General features: G+C 51.2%; 1 protein-coding gene across 1 annotated transcript; it reads left to right on the top strand.

The window, feature by feature from the left end:
* The first annotated feature begins 6241 nt into the window (after positions 1-6241).
* On the top strand, positions 6242-13226 carry CLEC3B (C-type lectin domain family 3 member B). Its single transcript, XM_048075869.2, has 3 exons — positions 6242-6534; positions 10054-10152; positions 11424-13226. Exons 1-3 carry the CDS (start codon positions 6429-6431, stop codon positions 11822-11824), a joined length of 606 nt encoding a protein of 201 aa, XP_047931826.1. The 5' UTR covers positions 6242-6428; the 3' UTR covers positions 11825-13226.
* The last annotated feature ends 2446 nt before the right edge of the window (positions 13227-15672 follow it).

The following is a 15672-nucleotide window of genomic DNA, read 5'->3' as shown; positions in this document are numbered from 1 at the left end:
AAAAGAAACAAGAAACCTCACCTCACCATGTTTCAGGTGTGTTAACTGACCCACTTCTTAGTAGGGAAAGCAAATACTTAGCCCGGCTGAGATCTGGGCTTTGTGCTCACATACCTAAAAGCAAATTCTTGCTACCTGAGCATCTGTGTCTGCTTCCAACACAGGGACACCTGTGGAGCAGATGTGTGTACCAAAATGCCCACCTTGGTCATAAAATGCTTCCAAGCAATTCCCGAGAGTGTCAGTGTAAACTAACGTGGTGCAAATGTCCACAGCAGCACCTCTAACCACGCGTGTCCTCCTCCCCGTGGTTCTGTAGGTGTGTAAGCAGGCACAGGATGAATTGGGGGTCTTCAAAGGGTCCTGCTCCGTCCACAAGCTCCCTACCTCCCACCTAACGGCACTGAAAAGCAGCGGGGCGGAGTGTGACCCCGGTTCAGCCCGGGGTTGCTTCTACCCCTGAGATGTAAATAATGAGCCCAGCCAGAAGTATTGCACAGCTGCTGGTTCGTCTCAGCTGCCCCTGGGGACTTGCTGCTACCAACTCCTGTCCCAAATGGGTAAACAAAGCGCAGATAGGGGTAAAAGGGCCTGCAGCTCTCCCAGTTGATACAACATCTGCCAAGAAATCTCTGAGACCGTGGTTCTCAGGCATGCAAAGGCCTCTGCTGCCCGTTTCTATTTTCTTAGCTCTCTTTAACTCCTCCCTTCCACCCCAAACAAAAATAGCAGTTGGAGATTTTTCATAAAGGCTTCAACTGAGCCTGCTCCTGTTCCCATTTGGGCTGGTGGAAAGTTCCATGTGTTGCTGTGCAGATACTGCCACGTTTTCATTGACTTGAGTCCAGTAGGACTAAGAGGAAACATCTGTGGAGCAGGATAGCTCTGTGTTTGTCCCAGGAATTAATTGCTTCTGCTGGGAGTGTCGAGAAGCTGAAAGCTGTGTGCTGGAGATGGTGACTCCAGCTAGGTTTCTGCTTGTGTTGCCCAAAAAGCACCCAGCTGCAGTTTACCTTTTCGTTAGCTTGGTTTTTGTGTGTCCCCCCACCTCCCCTGTGTATCCCAAAGGTCTGACACAGGCTGCTGGAGGCAGAAGATGGCTAGGCTGTCGTCAGCAGATGTGGCTGGTTTGCTGCTTGTGTTCCTCTGATCTGTGCTTGCAGTCGGGGTGACACCCAGCAGGCTCTCCGAGCCTGGGAAACCCGACCAGCCAACGTTTTGCAACAACAGCAGGGGTTCAGCATTGCAAGCGTTTAGTCTGGGAGGGAGCAGAGCTGCTTCTCCCCTTAGGGGGGAGCGAGGCGACGGGGAGGCGAGGGGCCATCCTGCCCGCAGTCAGGCTTTATGAAAACTTCTTTCAGCACTGGCTGATCCTGCTCCCAGACCCCTCGTCTCCTGCTAGGCTCCTGCCCGTTCACACTCCCGCATGAGCCAGCTGCTGCCACGAAGACAAGATGTGGGTGCTCCTGTTGGCTGTGCCTCGCGCAGGCAGCCTTCACCGGCATCGCTGTCAGGGAGGCAGCTGCGTGGTGCAGGTTTCAGGCGGGTGCTCTGAACGCCCAGTCCCTCCAGCCTGTTTCTTTTTGTGGTGCCTTGGAGTCCCAGAGTCTCATCGAGAGGCCTGACCACACACTGCTGCACGCTCAGTGACTGGTGAAATAAATGGGGATTTGCTGCTGCTTACTCTCTGAGCCGGTCTCTCTATAATGACCAACCAAAACCAGGTAAAATCCAGGACCATGGCTATCCCCATGGAAGTGCCTCTTCTGCCTCCAGAGCCCACGTCCTGTGACAGCAGGAGTTGGTGTTCCTTCCTAGGTCTGTTGGCCAATGTCAGCATCCACGCTGACGTGCTTCAGCCTGCAAGCCAGCAGTCTAAGTCACGGTGGCCTGATTTCCCAGCCATCTGCAGTTCCCGTGTGTTTCATGGAGCTGCAAATAGAACAAAGCCAGGCTAAAGGCTGGGCACTTGGGCACCTATCTCTGCAGAGAGACCATGGCCCCTCTGCTCTTTCTTTAATTAGCTGCATTTCTCGCTGTCCGCTAACGTGTTTTTGCTGTTCCTGCACAACAGCACTTGGCTCATAGGCGTGCTGTTGTTAATGACTCCCCAGTGATGGTTTCAGCCTCAGTTTTATCCACTGGAACGCTTTAATAAGGCTAAGGTTATCTTACGAGCTCCATAAACATCTCTTGTCATCCTGCTCTCCAGACGAGAGTGGGATCAGCGATGCAGGCACCCAAGTTCTTGTCACACCACTTGCAGATCAGATCCAACTTCCTTGATTTAGACTCAAAAGATCACAGTTGCTGAGGCCGGTCAGACTTTGGGGTATGGATGATGGGCAGCAAATAACAGCAGTGAAGACAGCCAGGTCTGCCCCTAGCCCAGCGGGGTCTGCGTGCTCCAGGCAGAAGGGAGGTTAAGTCCTTTGGTGCTGCTCCTGCTGGAAACAGGGGCATTTTGAGCAGCTGCTGGCACTCAAGCTCTCCGTGTTTGGTTTAAACGATTCAGTTTAAGGCCCGAGGATGTCTTTTTGCACAGATCCTTCTGTCCTGTGACCCTTGGAGAGCACAGGGTAGGGAAGTGAGCCATGCCTGCTGTGGCATGGGATGGGAAAGCTCCCTCCCCAGGCTCGGAGCCAGTTTCCTAGTGTTGGTGCTAGGGAGAACATTTTGGCAAAGTGCTGACTCCCTGATTTTCCCCATCATTGTCCTCATGAAAACCACCCTTTCCTGAACTATTATCGCGTTCCTTCTCTATTGGTCTTACAAACAATGATCCATAGATTCAGCTCTTTCCATTTGAACCTGTTCTGATGTTGTTTGTGCTGGTGGAAATCAGGAGCAATGCCAGCACGAGTTCACGAGGTGGCCAGCACCAGAGACTTTCTCCTGTTATCCCCATGTCCTCGGGGCGTGCTTTTTTACTGTCCACCACTGCTTCTCTCCTGTTCCTTTGAGGCTGCTTTGAACTGATGTCTTAGCCTTGAAAAGCCCGGGCTGGGAATTGCCCACCTCGATGATAACCGTGTGAAACCTGTTACCTTCCCTCGTCCACCCTCCCACCTTCCAGCCATTGTGCGGCGGCACTCGCGCACTTCTTGCCTTGGCAATCCCCGCTCATTTCCTAGGAGCTGAATCAAAATTACCTCTGATCTCACTGCCCGTTTCCTTGCCCAGCCGGGCACGACATCACAGCTTTGCATCACTGCCAGGAGCATCCAGCTTCCTTCCATGGGCCTTTTCCAACCACTGTTTTGCGAACTGAAATCCCTTCAAGCCCAGCATCCCAGCCTGCTTACTGGGTTTCCCAGAGCCACGTCAACTTTTCTGACTGCTTCCCCCCAGCTCCTCACAGCCCTGGGACAGGTTCCCTCAGCGTGCTTTCCTTTGCCCTCTTTTTTCATCTCAGACCAGTTTCCTTACAGCTGACGGGAGTTGCTGTCTGACTGGGAGACCTGGCTTGAAATAAGGGAGTAAAGTGCTTTTACTGGAAAATTCATAGCTGCACAGATCTTTATTTTTAATTGCGATCAAAAATTGGTTTCTTGGCACGTTGTCACCTTCCTCACTCTTGTGAGCCCTGCTGTGAGTTACCTGCCCCTCTCTTTCCCCAGGCCCCCGCTCCCTTCCCTTGGGTGGGCCGTGCTTAATGAAGCTCCCAGCTGCTGCTCTTCAGCTCTGGACTTTGCTGCTTCTCTTTCAGCCCCCAAGGGGAAACGTTACAGTGGCCAAAACCTCACCGATGTCTCCCATTTATATTAGTTCATCTAACGAGAAGGATTACCTCTACCCACCTCCCACGCCTCGCTTACACAGTATGTGTGAGTCACCCGGATCCAAAAGCAGGACTTGTGGCCAAAGTGCCGGCTCGCAGAAGACCACTGATACTCGTGTCATTCAGCTGGACCACGGCCTCTGGCTTCAGCAGAAGCCCGGACAGGGTGGGTGTGTGGTTGAGGCAGGGGCCCTCTGGCTTTTTACACGTCCCTTCCCCCAAAGCATCCCCTGTTCTGGACCTGCTGCAGCAGCACAGCAGCTCGGTCCTGTTGGGTGAGTTCCTGTGGGTTTAGGAGGTTTACGGGGCCAAGCATTTCTTTTTTCAGTCCATATAAGCAGGCCACCGTACAGCAGCTACGGATTGAGTCAACGCCTCCTTTTGGAAACCACAGCCACCCAAAAACCTGCAGTTAGGGTTCAGGTGCCTCCACATCAGAGCTGTCAGTTTCACAGGCAGCAACAAAGAGCAATTCAGTTTTCCCCCATGTGGCAGGACATTAATCAAAGAAATGACAAGCGAGCAAACCTGGAGCCAAGGAAAACCAGGAGGTGCTGAGCTGACCAAAGTACTTTTGGAAAGAGAGATGCTGCTTGGGTGTCAAGGGAAGGGAACGTGCATGTGTGCGTAGGTGTCGGGCTCCATCCTACTTCGGGGTAGTCCAGGAGAGAGGACGGCAAATCCCCCCAAATATTTGTTCTCCTGTTTAAGTCTGAGTAGGATTTTGTGTGTGGTGACAGGGAATGGAAACCAAACCCACTTCCTTGGCTTCGAAATTTGGACTGCAGCTGAGCTCTGTTCAGGTGGGATGTCAGGGCAGGGTTTTGCTTATTCAACACAAGCGCTGGGGAGTGTAACATGGCGGTAGCCAAACTAAATCCACAGCAGCTCTTTTTCCAGGCACACCCCTGTTTATCTCAGGCCTTTTATGCTCAAGCAGCTCCAGTGGTTCACAGTGTGCTGGGCAGCATCTTGCCTTCCTTCTTCGGAAAGGATTTACGGTTAATGACGGATACAGAGCGCGCTTTGTTCTCCTACGTGTCTGCGCTCCCTCTCATCTCCTCACACGAATTTCTTCCACTTGCTCAGAGAATCCTGTTCCTGCTGCAGGAAGGACTTGCCTGCTTGTGCTGCCACTGCAGCACCTGAAAAATCAGGCAGGGATTTCAGTTAAGGTTGCTCTGAAGTCACCTGGGACCCTGCAAGGGCAAAGCATCTTTCTGTGGGCCACGTTGCCACCACCCAAAGTCAAGCGCAGCCCATTTGTCTGCTACAGCTCAGGGTTATTTAGAAGACTAAACATTCCCTATACTGAGTGAATACACAAGTTTCAAAGTGTATTCTGTCACCTACCATGAGGGTGGCCACAGGGAAGACCCCCAGGTGCTCATTTTGATCCCAGCGCAGTGGGTGTAAAGCATCAGCTGGGGTTTCACAGCCCCTGAGCCTTACCAAGCATCTCAGTGCTTTTGCAGACCTGGCAAAGAGATGCTTTGGGTGCTCTACAATGGCACATACCATTTTTTTTAAGTGCAAAGAGCACTCTTAGATTTTGATTCTGAACAGCACAAGCATCGCCAGAGGGGGGAAAAGCAATAAAGGCAGTGACAAAGCCGGCAGCTCTCCCCGTGGTGGCACACAGGGGTTAATACCGAGATCCAAAAGCCCAGAGCTCTGTCCCCAGCCTCACGGGTACAAAGAACAGCAGTGCTGGTAACAAGGTCAGCCCCAGGCAGGTCCCAGACGCCGGGCACCAAGCCACCAGCAAGGGCACAGCACAGAGCCAGCGCCTCCTTATCCTGCATTATCATCAGCCTCTGCTGCCCGGCCTGGCGAGCAAGGGAAGCTGGCTTGGTCTTATTTTTTGTTAGCTGTGGGAAGAACACTTGTGTGGATGCCTTTGTTTAATCCCCAGGAGAACAAGCACTGATGCTACAGCTTCTGAGGGAAGTGAAGGGAGAAACATGGGGGGCACATGCACCAAAAGAATGCTGTGCGCAGCATCCCCCTTTGGGAGAGGGGCCCAAAAATAAAGTTACAGAAGCTACTGTGAGCTAGAAAAGCAAGCCCTACAGCCCTATTTGTCTGCACTCAAGCAGGGGGTCCACAGCAGCCCTTTGCAGGGTGGTAGCCCAAAATTTCCCTGGGGTGCTTGGGGTGGCACCGTGGCAGGAGCTGGGTGCTTGGGCACTGGCAGCACCCCTTGCAGGCAGCCCCGCAGAGGGGCTGTGTTCTCTCTGCCACCCAAACCCCATTTTTTGTGCTTCATGTCGCCATCTCCATCACTGAAACGTGAGCTCAATCCCTGTGCAGAAACCCATAGGAAACCACCCCAGCTATATTCCCAGCCTTTCCCTTATGTTTAGCCGAGTCGCCTCTCAGCAGGCTTGTGGCGTTTTGCGTTCGGTTTATTTTGTTTTGTTTTGTTTTATAACAAAAACAAGCAGCGGGCTGAGAAACGAAAGCTGGCTGGGCCATTCTCAGCATTGGCCGGAGCCGCCTGAACCCTCCCTGCGGCCGGGCGGCTGCTGGAAGCCTGGAGACTTCTTTCTTGGCCAGACAGTTTTGATTAAAGCCGGTGCTAAGCAGGCTGTCCAGGGGCAGAGCAGCCTCACTCCAGCTCCTCTCGGCTCCGGACGGCAGCGGCATGGTGCTGCGGGGAGCCTGCCTGCTCCTCTGCCTCGTCTCCCTCGCCCAGGTCTCCGGCCAGCAAAACGGCAAGGGGCGGCAGAAGCCGGCAGCAGCCAAGAAAGGTGAGCAGAGCCTCGGGGACCCTTCCTGGCTTGGGGGGGATGCAATTAGTCTGGTTGTTTAAGAGTGTTGTGATGAAGCTTTTAAAAAAAGCATTTAAAACTTAATCGGGTGTCTTTTTTCTACCTCCCGCGGGAGTGCTTGTGTAGTCCTTCTGTAAATTAGCAAGGATACTGAAATGGTTTGGGCACATTGCTGCCCTGACTACATTCGTTTTGAGTGTTGTAGGGCACCCTATTTCCCATGTTCTAAGGTTCTCCCCAGACTTTCCCCTTACTAAAGTCTCCGTTTCTACGACCCCTACCTCTACTCATTCATTTTTCGGAAGACATTAAGCGCTGGATGCCAGACAGCTGTTGCAGATTTGCAGCCAGGAGCAGGCAGGCAAAAGCAGCGCTGTATCACTCATTAAACAGCAGCAGGGCTCTTTGTTTTAAAGCATTTAAAGTCCTTCCTCCCCGTGGCACAGCGCAGAGGACAGGGCAGGTAAGCAGGCGGCCGGTGCTGCAGCCCGTGGCGTGCGATCCTGCCCGCTGCTGGGTCCGGCTGCAGTCGCCTGCGCTTGGCTTTGCCCTTTGGAGCAGACCCGAGAGCAAGGAGGAAGCATCCCAGGAATTTTGTTTGGCCGGGCTGCCCCGCACGCTCTCCCGGCGGCTATTTTTGTCGGGTCCTGTCCTTGAGAAACTTTTCCATTTTCTCCCAGCGGATCTTTCTATGAAAGCGCTCCGTATCTGCTGAGCCCACGTCGGTGCCTTGTGCCTGCCTTCTGCAGCAGAAGTGCCCGCCTGGACTGGTGCGGGGCATTTGTCTGCATTGCACTGCTGGGATGTGCCAGGAGAGCAGCTCATTTCTTAGGGAAACCTTATCTTTCTCTCCATATCACTGGAAATGCTGACTGTAACCAACGGGTGACAGGAAGGTGGGAGGAAAAAAAAAAAAAAACCAAACGTGATGGGAGAAACATCACCTTTGGGACAGGAAAAACGATCTCCAACCTAAGCCACTTTTTTGAGGGGCCAATTTTTTTTTCCCCCCCTGGAAATCAAGCCATATGAAAGAGCTGGAGGCATTGTTTTTCCTCAGGGTTTCTCACCACAGGAGAGGTCAAGTTTTCTGTGGGGAAAAGAAGAATCCGCACTAGCCTGGCATTTTTTGGCTGGCTGCATCCAGCCCCGTGGTGGGTTAGGCACCCTGCCTTTACTGGAAGTGCTCGGCACTGCTGGGTTAACAGATTTCCAACTTTGACAAGCACCAGGGGGGTGCAGAAGGAGTGAGGAAAGCACTCATAATCCCTGGAGGGACTCCTCTTGGCCCCAACCCCTTGCCACCTCCAAGCCCACCCGTGACAAGGGCAGGATGTCACCTTCCTGTCCCCAGCCCTTCTCCCGGGTGGTTTGGGCAGGGTGAGGCCATCACGGGGTCAGGCTTTTTGTTGGGTTCGAGCTCTTTAATCTGCAGGGCCAAGCCACGAGTGTTAGAAAAGAAAATGATGCTTCGAGCCAAGCTTCTTCAGTTCTCTTTTTTTCTTTTCTTTTCTTGGGCTTTTTCTTCTTTTTACATGATGTAATTATCGCTTACATTTGGATCCGCTTCAGAACAAAAATGGTGCCATTTCAATGTGAAAAAGCCAAAACACAGCATTTCGAAAATGCTGAAATAACACGTTCGCTTTGCCTGTGTTTCCCTCCCCCCTCAGATTGCTGCCCGGTAATTTTTCCAGCCACAGCAGTTCAGTGAACTCCCCCTGAGCCCTGCCTGGGGCGATGCCTCCGGGGTCCAGGCTGGGGACCCCTCATCACGGCCATGACAGGGGCCATGAGGGCACAGGGGGAGCACCTCTGTGTAGCTCTCACATGTATTTTAAAGGTATTTGGAGTCCAGATTCTTAAATCAGTGAGTAGAGGCTGAGTTGGGCTCCTGAATCTGCCCCAAATTCTTGTGTGATCCCATAGCTTCTTGTTAGTAAGGAAGGGACCTCAGAAAGTGCCTGTGAACATTTCCAGCAATACAAAACCTGTGCGGGGGTGCTCCGGCCCCTCCTGTGCTCCAGGGACAGGCTGGGCCTTGAGGACATAGAAGTACACAGGAAAATATGGCTCGCAAAAAAAAGAATAAAAAATAGAAAAATCAGCATTTGCTGACATAGCCATGGCACTTGCTTTTTGGCTGAAGTGCAAATCAACCAGTGGAAAGGAGTTGCCAGAAATATGAATCCTTTTTCACCAAAAAAAAAATTAATGATTTTGTTGCTGGATCCCTCTTCTCCCCAGGCGAAGTTACTGCTGCAGGAATGACTTGGAAGCCAATGACTTGGAAACCTGGCAGTGAGCAGGACAGGGTAGTTATCAAAGAGATGTGTCCACCTTCCAGTGTGTCAGGGACCCTCCAGCATGAGACTGGCACAGCAAACCCAGCTGGAGCTGCCCCAAGGCTCACTAAGGATATCTCACCATGGCCTTCGGATGTTACTTAAACCTGGGGGACATTTGTTGTGCTGCAAGAGACATGGATGAACAAGACTGTTAGTTAATTAGCTGTTTCCCACAAAGCGTTTCATTGAAGGCACCAAAATAATAGCTAGTGCCTTAGTATTAACCGGACCCGTTAAAGTTAATTGAGCAAGGAGTAAAGCAGCTTAAAGCCCTCCTCCTGATCCCTCTGACTCCCAGCTGCTTACACCAGGAGAGATGAAGCAGCAGCACCTGAGCAGGGACAGTGCAATGATACAAATTCCCTAGTGTCTGATCTCCCACCTCCATGCCATAACTGGCTCTTCTGCTCCTATGCAGGAGAAACCAGGGTCTGATGACCAGCTGGTGCTAAGCCACAGGTTGCTGATCAAGGCTAGCAAAATCTTACCAAAGGTTTTTTCAGCTCCTTCGCATCTCCTTGTCTTAGGAGACATTATGGTGGCTTGCAGCAGGGAGTGTGTGAGCCTGACTAGCTTTACAAAGGAGGCTGCAAGGAAAACAGGGTGGGTCCTCATTGCAAAGAAGGTTTTGTCCTTTATGTTCCAGGAGGAAGCTGTCTTCAGAAGTCTTTGTTATTTAAGACCAAGACGCATTTCCGTAAGAAAGCATCTCTGTGATCTCCTTGTTCCCCTAGTAGCACTTTGTCTGCTGGGTAAGAGCATCTACAATGCCAGAGGCAACACACCTAGCAAGATACAGGCTTTGGTAGGAGGCCACAACCAACTCCCCAGCCAAGGAAGCATCTTCTCATGGCAGAAGACCAGCTCTGGCTCTTTTTTTGGTACCTGTCCCCAGGCAGGGAGGGGGAAGAGGTAGCTGTGATGGCGTGCCTGCCAGTGTAGGAATCCAGGCTGCTGGTGCAACCAGGCTAGAGAGCAAATATCCTCTCTGATGGGTGTGCTAGGGGACAGACGTTAGCTTTGTGGATGCTTTTTATTTGTCTTTCTCTGCAGGCAGGGAAATGGGGATTTTTGATTATAGGAACAGCTTCAGCTGCCTCCCTTGGGGATGCAGTGGATGTTTATGCTCCTCCCTTGATTTCTCCAACAGATGGTGTAAGCCTCAAAATGATTGAAGACCTGAAGGCCATGATTGACAACATCTCTCAGGAGGTTGCTCTACTGAAGGAAAAGCAAGCACTTCAGACAGGTAAAGGAGTCCTTGAAGAAGGCATGGCTTTCACTTTGAGAGATGAGCTGCTTATAAAGCAGTTACCATTGCTCCATACATATCGACAAGGGATGCCCAAGCACTCTGTAATGAGGTGTCCATCACAGGGAGAGAGCTGGGGATCAAAGCAATGCATGGCCTCGTTGCAGTTCCTTCAGGCAGAGGAAGCTCCTCAGGCAGTTAATGACATGAGTTGTGCAGCATATGGCCCCCTTCTTTATGTGCTAGAGCTTCCCATTTCTAAAGCTATTGATATTTCCATGACACTAAGCCAGATGTTCATTTTCCTCCATGAATCAGCGGGATGGTTAATAGATTATTTTGCACTTCAGTCAAACACAGTTTACTCTTTGTTTGCTGCAGTCTTTTGGCTGAAGCCCAATGAGACTGTTACCTGATCCCTCATACATACCGTGGTCTTGCCCAGGGAACCTCGCTGGGGGTCGGTCCCACCATGCCTTGTGTGACACGCACAGAGTATGGTCTCAAAATGTTCATTTTCCAGACCTGCTCCATGGTTATTCTCTGCAAACTCCATGACATCAGTAGGAGAGGGACTTGCAGAACATGCTACAGAAATGTGCTAAAAATGCAAGTTAGGGAGAATTTCCTCCCTAAAAGAAAGAAACACAAGCAAAATCAAGGCTTTAGATCCAAGCTCACATTCACTGAGATGTAATTGGTCTGGATATTAACGAATGGCTCTGATTAGCTATTGTTTGGATAGAGTACCCTGCACTCTCAGGGTTTAAAGCTTAAAAATTTTTAAAAATCGCTGCTCTTAACATTAAAATCAGAGGCAAGTAGATATTTCCTCTGAAGACCTCAAGCTATGCAAGCACAACACTTCTGATCAAAACCTATTAAAAAAAAAGATTTTTTTTCCACGCTTGCATAATCAAGATGGTTGAATTGGAATTGCAGGCTGTTTTTTCCAAAACACTCCAGCCCCCAGCAGAGACAAATGTTGCCTCCCTAGGCGAGAAAGCACAGCTCCATTTCGGAAAGAGAACAGACAGGGAGAGGGGACACTGAAGACAGACAGAGACATGGGCACCCTCAGATCCTCTTTGGGGGGGGTTCCAAACGTGGAGGCCACATCCTTCCCACATGGGACATAGGTGTGAGGGGCCCCCTAGGGATGCTTGTGCTGCTGGCAGCAGCACCACGGCTTGCCCAAGAAATGAGTGCCGATTTTAAAACCAATTCCCTTCTTCTCTCTCTGTCCCATCCGTGCGGCGACCTCTCAGTCTGCCTGAAAGGCACCAAAATTCACCTAAAATGCTACCTGGCGTTCTCTGAGAGCAAGACGTACCACGAGGCCAGCGAGCACTGCATCTCGCAGGGCGGCACGCTCGGCACGCCGCAGAACGGGGAGGAGAACGACGCGCTCTACGACTACATGCGCAAGAGCATCGGGGCCGAGGCGGAGATCTGGCTGGGCCTCAACGACATGGCGGCCGAGGGCAAGTGGGTCGACATGGCGGGCGGCCCCATCCGCTACAAGAACTGGGAGACCGAGATCACCACCCAGCCCGACGGTGGCAAGCTGGAAAACTGCGCGGCCCTGTCGGGGGCGGCGGTGGGCAAGTGGTTTGACAAGAGGTGCAAGGAGCAGCTGCCGTACGTCTGCCAGTTCATGATCGTGTAGCAGGGCTGTATAGAGCTATAGGGTGGCTACGTGCACACGCCGGTGTGCACGCACACGCGTGGGCCCACACGCACCTTCACGTAGCACCACGGCCTGGGCAGCCACCACAGCCCGGCTTCGGGTCAGAGCTGTGCTGCCTTTCACTCGGCCGCATCCAGCCCCGTTCGCATCCTTCCCCCTAAGGCATGATCCATAGATATATTTTTGTACACAGGGAATTTATGAGGTGGTTTCTGCGAAGAACCAGCGTGACAGCCCGGCCTCGCCAACAGCCACTTCAGAGGCCCGGGCTGTTACTCTGCAGTCTCCATTCCCACCTCGCTGAACCTTGCTGGGACACCGGCAATGCCAGTCTGTGCCTTCTCCTCCGGCTTTGCTCTCCTGCAAGCCCAATTTGGGGATCAGGTCCTGTTTCAGAGAGCAGAGGGTGTTAATTTCTGCCTTATGCTGAGATGCTGTTGGGCTTGTTGGCCCAGTACCATTCTGCTTAATGGGCTGATATGCTGAGAAGAAGGGTGTCCTTCCCAAAAGCATCCCCCATTTTGTTGACCCTTTTCTCACCAGTCAGAAGAAAACATTTCACTGACTTCAGTAGGGGAGCTAGCCCCAGCATCTCACCTTTTTAAAAAAAAAAAAAATCCCATCACAAGATTTATTTACACTCCTGTACAATGGAGGAAGCAGTGATTACTTGCAGCATACTCAGTCAAATGCATTATTGGAAGTAGAAGGTGAAAGTAATTAGGTAAATAACAAAAATGTAAAGCTACTAGGGAATATGCTGCCATATAAAAGACAACTGTCTATCAAAAATGAATCCTGAGAAATCTGACTTCAGCCACTTTAGGAATCATATAGCTTGTTTTAGTGATGGAAACCCAGCTGAAATGCTTGGTAAACACAAACCTGCTGAGTACAGTTTGTGCCCGTAGAGTTGCCCCCAGCTGAAGATCTGGCCTCGGTAAATTTTTGCTGAGAAAAGGGTTAAAAAAAAGAAAGAAAGAAATAGGAACAATGGGAAAGGCTTGCAAAGCACCCTGACAGCTTAACACAGCCTCGTTGACATTGATTTGCTGACTGCTGGCTGAAATGCATCAGCGGTTCCTTGAAGTCCAGCGCTTGGTACTGGCCCTGCCCTTCAGGCTTCACGTCCCTAGCATAGCCAGACAGAGGGCATCCCTACAGGACCCAGCCTCATAGTGAGACAAATTTTGTTTTGTTGCTTTGCTTAAAAACAGCACAGTGGTGGGTCTTCAAAACATCGTGTGGGAGAGCCAAGCCGGAGGGGTCAAAAGCACAAACACAGTGCATACTTCCCAGGCTGTCATTATTGCCAAACTTTCTGCTGTTCAAATGAATATAAAATAAATATATATATAGCTTGCTGAAGGAATGGAGCTGAGTCAATGTGGTCAGACTGCTTCCTTCTCCCACTCCTTGCGTTTCTCTTCAGAGCAGCTCCAGGGATCTGTCTGATGGTGGGAGGCACTGGAGGCAGAGGGGAAGAGCAGGAAGCGAGAGTCCCCGGCTCTGTGACACTGTTTGTAGGATTGTCCTTGCTCTTATCATCCCAGTCACAAGTGAAAGACAGGCAGGGAATCCTTTGATTGGTAAATAAGATTTCCTTTCTCCCTTCCCATTGCTGCTGGGAAATTTCACTCTGACGTAGGAGCCAGCCCAGAAGAAAGGTCCTTCCCTCGCTCACATCTGGCAGCAGTGGCAGTGCCTCAGGCCCCAGCCTAGAGCCAGCACTTGCCAGGCTGCCTCCCACCTCCTTCACAACCAGCAGACATGCCACAGCACGACACCGAGCATCCCCCTCCTTCCCTCACTGAGGTGATGGGGACTTCTCCCTCCTCCTCCTCTTCCTCCCTCTCCTCCTCAGCATCCTCCAAAGAAAAGCCAACACATCTCCACGGAAGACAGTGCTTGACAACAGGTCAAGGCTATACCCCACAAGCCAGCTTGTCTCAATATGTACCCTCTAGTTCCCTTGGTAGACAATCTCTCAATTTTTTGAGATACATATGAAGCCAAACTAGCAAAAACTGAAGCTTGCTGGCTTTTAATCCTGACTGATCATAAACCACAAGGTTTTAAAATGCAACTGTGTGGTCAAAGAAATAAATAGTGGTCTTTTAGGGGAGGCCAGGAACTACAGGGTGGTGATGTGAATGTCTCAGGTCCTGGTGATGCTGAGCTTTGGAGAAAATGCAGGTGCCCTAGCTGGACCAGCTCTCTGCACGGAGTGCAAATCTGAAAAACAGCTGTGGAGATCATTTCTGAAGGATGTTCCCCATGAGAACATTAAGGAGTAGATCTGTCAAAATCTAGAGAACAACAAGTTGCTCTCAGCAGATTTCTCGCTCATATCTATCTTGCTCTCTATTTTCACACCACTCCTCTCCTGCCAGGCACCATTCTTCACAGACCATTTGCTCTCCTGAAGCTGGGAGGAGCACAGGGAAAGGCAACTTTGCTCCTGACATCATTGTTGGACCCAGGATGCCACACCTGACCTTGCAGTTTCAGGGTTGTGTTTAACATTTCTCTTTACTGTACACAACATATGAGTTATGGATTTCCTTCTAGAAGCCAAAGAAAAAGAAGCACTGTTCTTAGCAGAGGGAGGAGCTGAGGGTTTGCATCAGAGTTTGCATCAATCTCTGGAAGATTCCTCATCCTTGCTTATCACAGTACTCCTCTTTGTTTCTTTGGCCTTCTGAAGGCCAAAGTCCATATTTTCCCTCTGTCCTTGCTCCACCTCCTCCTTTCTCAGGACTGGGGCAGCACAGCCCATCGAGGCTGCTCTGACATCCCCAAACCCAACATCAGAGCTAGATGGAGATGTGATGGCTGGGAGGAAAGAGGAGAGGATGTACAACAGCAGCAAGGAACTGCTCCCAAACACCTCTGCTCAGGCCTGCCAAGAAAAGAAAGCACTCCCCACCTCAGTCTGGGGGATAAGACCATTGGCAGGGTGCACTGGCAACCCTCAAAGGGAAGGAGCACCTCCACCCCTGCACCACCAAGCCTTGTTATTTTTATGGGGTTTGCTCTTTGGTCCAGCTCCTACTTAAGTACTGAACCCCACTTCAGTATCTGACCTCTCAGTCTCTCCTTTTGCAAATAAAATAACAGATAGAGACACAACTCTCAATCTCGGTAGCCGCTGCATGCGGGGAAGAGTCACAGATCTGTGAAGATCAGCAAACAAGAGTAAGCCAAACAACTGCTGGGAGCAAAAATATAAAACGGCTGGGGGGTCACTACACTGAGAGCATAAAAGTCATCACCTTGGGGGTAGAAGATAAAGCAGAGGAGAGAGAATATCAAACTGTGGTGTACAGAGTGAAAAAAAAACGCGGTGCTTTATTGACCTAACAGCACCCCAAATTATCTCAGGGAGGGGAGCACCCAGGGGGAGTGTGTGGGTAATGGCTGGGGCCTGCTGCAAATGCAGCCAGAGAAACTCTCCAACATCCTACCCACAGCGTCCGTCAGCCTCACTGTGCCACACGGACAGGATGGTGGCTGTGCCACCTTCACGCTGGGGGCCTGGACCACCCGTGCCTGCAGCCAGAGAGCTGGTCGCAGTGCAGCTGTGCTTTGCTCAGCCCCGTCAGGGAGCCAGCCCCGAGCCTATTGAAAAGGGCAGCACGAAGCAGCAGCCCTACAGGCTGGCAGTGAAGGACAGGCCTGAAGAAGCAATGCTTACAAAAGCAGTTTTGGAAGCACTGTGTCTTCTAACAGAAAATGCAACGCGGGTAACAACACCCACAGCACCTCCTGCTTTGCAGAAATACCCTCAGGGCACCTGAGTGTCCCACTGCAGCAACAAGGATGCT

Source organism: Anser cygnoides, chromosome 2, assembly GCF_040182565.1.
Source record: "Anser cygnoides isolate HZ-2024a breed goose chromosome 2, Taihu_goose_T2T_genome, whole genome shotgun sequence".
NCBI classification, from domain to species: domain Eukaryota; kingdom Metazoa; phylum Chordata; class Aves; order Anseriformes; family Anatidae; genus Anser; species Anser cygnoides.
The sequence above is the reverse complement of the archived record's forward strand: the minus strand, read 5'-3'. Positions and strand labels throughout refer to the sequence as shown.

Excerpts from the sequence above, each read along its gene's own strand:
- CLEC3B (XM_048075869.2), top strand. The coding sequence starts at position 6,429 with ATGGTGCTGCGGGGAGCCTGCCTGCTCCTCTGCCTCGTCTCCCTCGCC. Across the intron at positions 6,535-10,053 it reads GCCGGCAGCAGCCAAGAAAG|ATGGTGTAAGCCTCAAAATG; the intron begins GTGAGCAGAGCC and ends TTTCTCCAACAG. Across the intron at positions 10,153-11,423 it reads AAAGCAAGCACTTCAGACAG|TCTGCCTGAAAGGCACCAAA; the intron begins GTAAAGGAGTCC and ends GCGACCTCTCAG.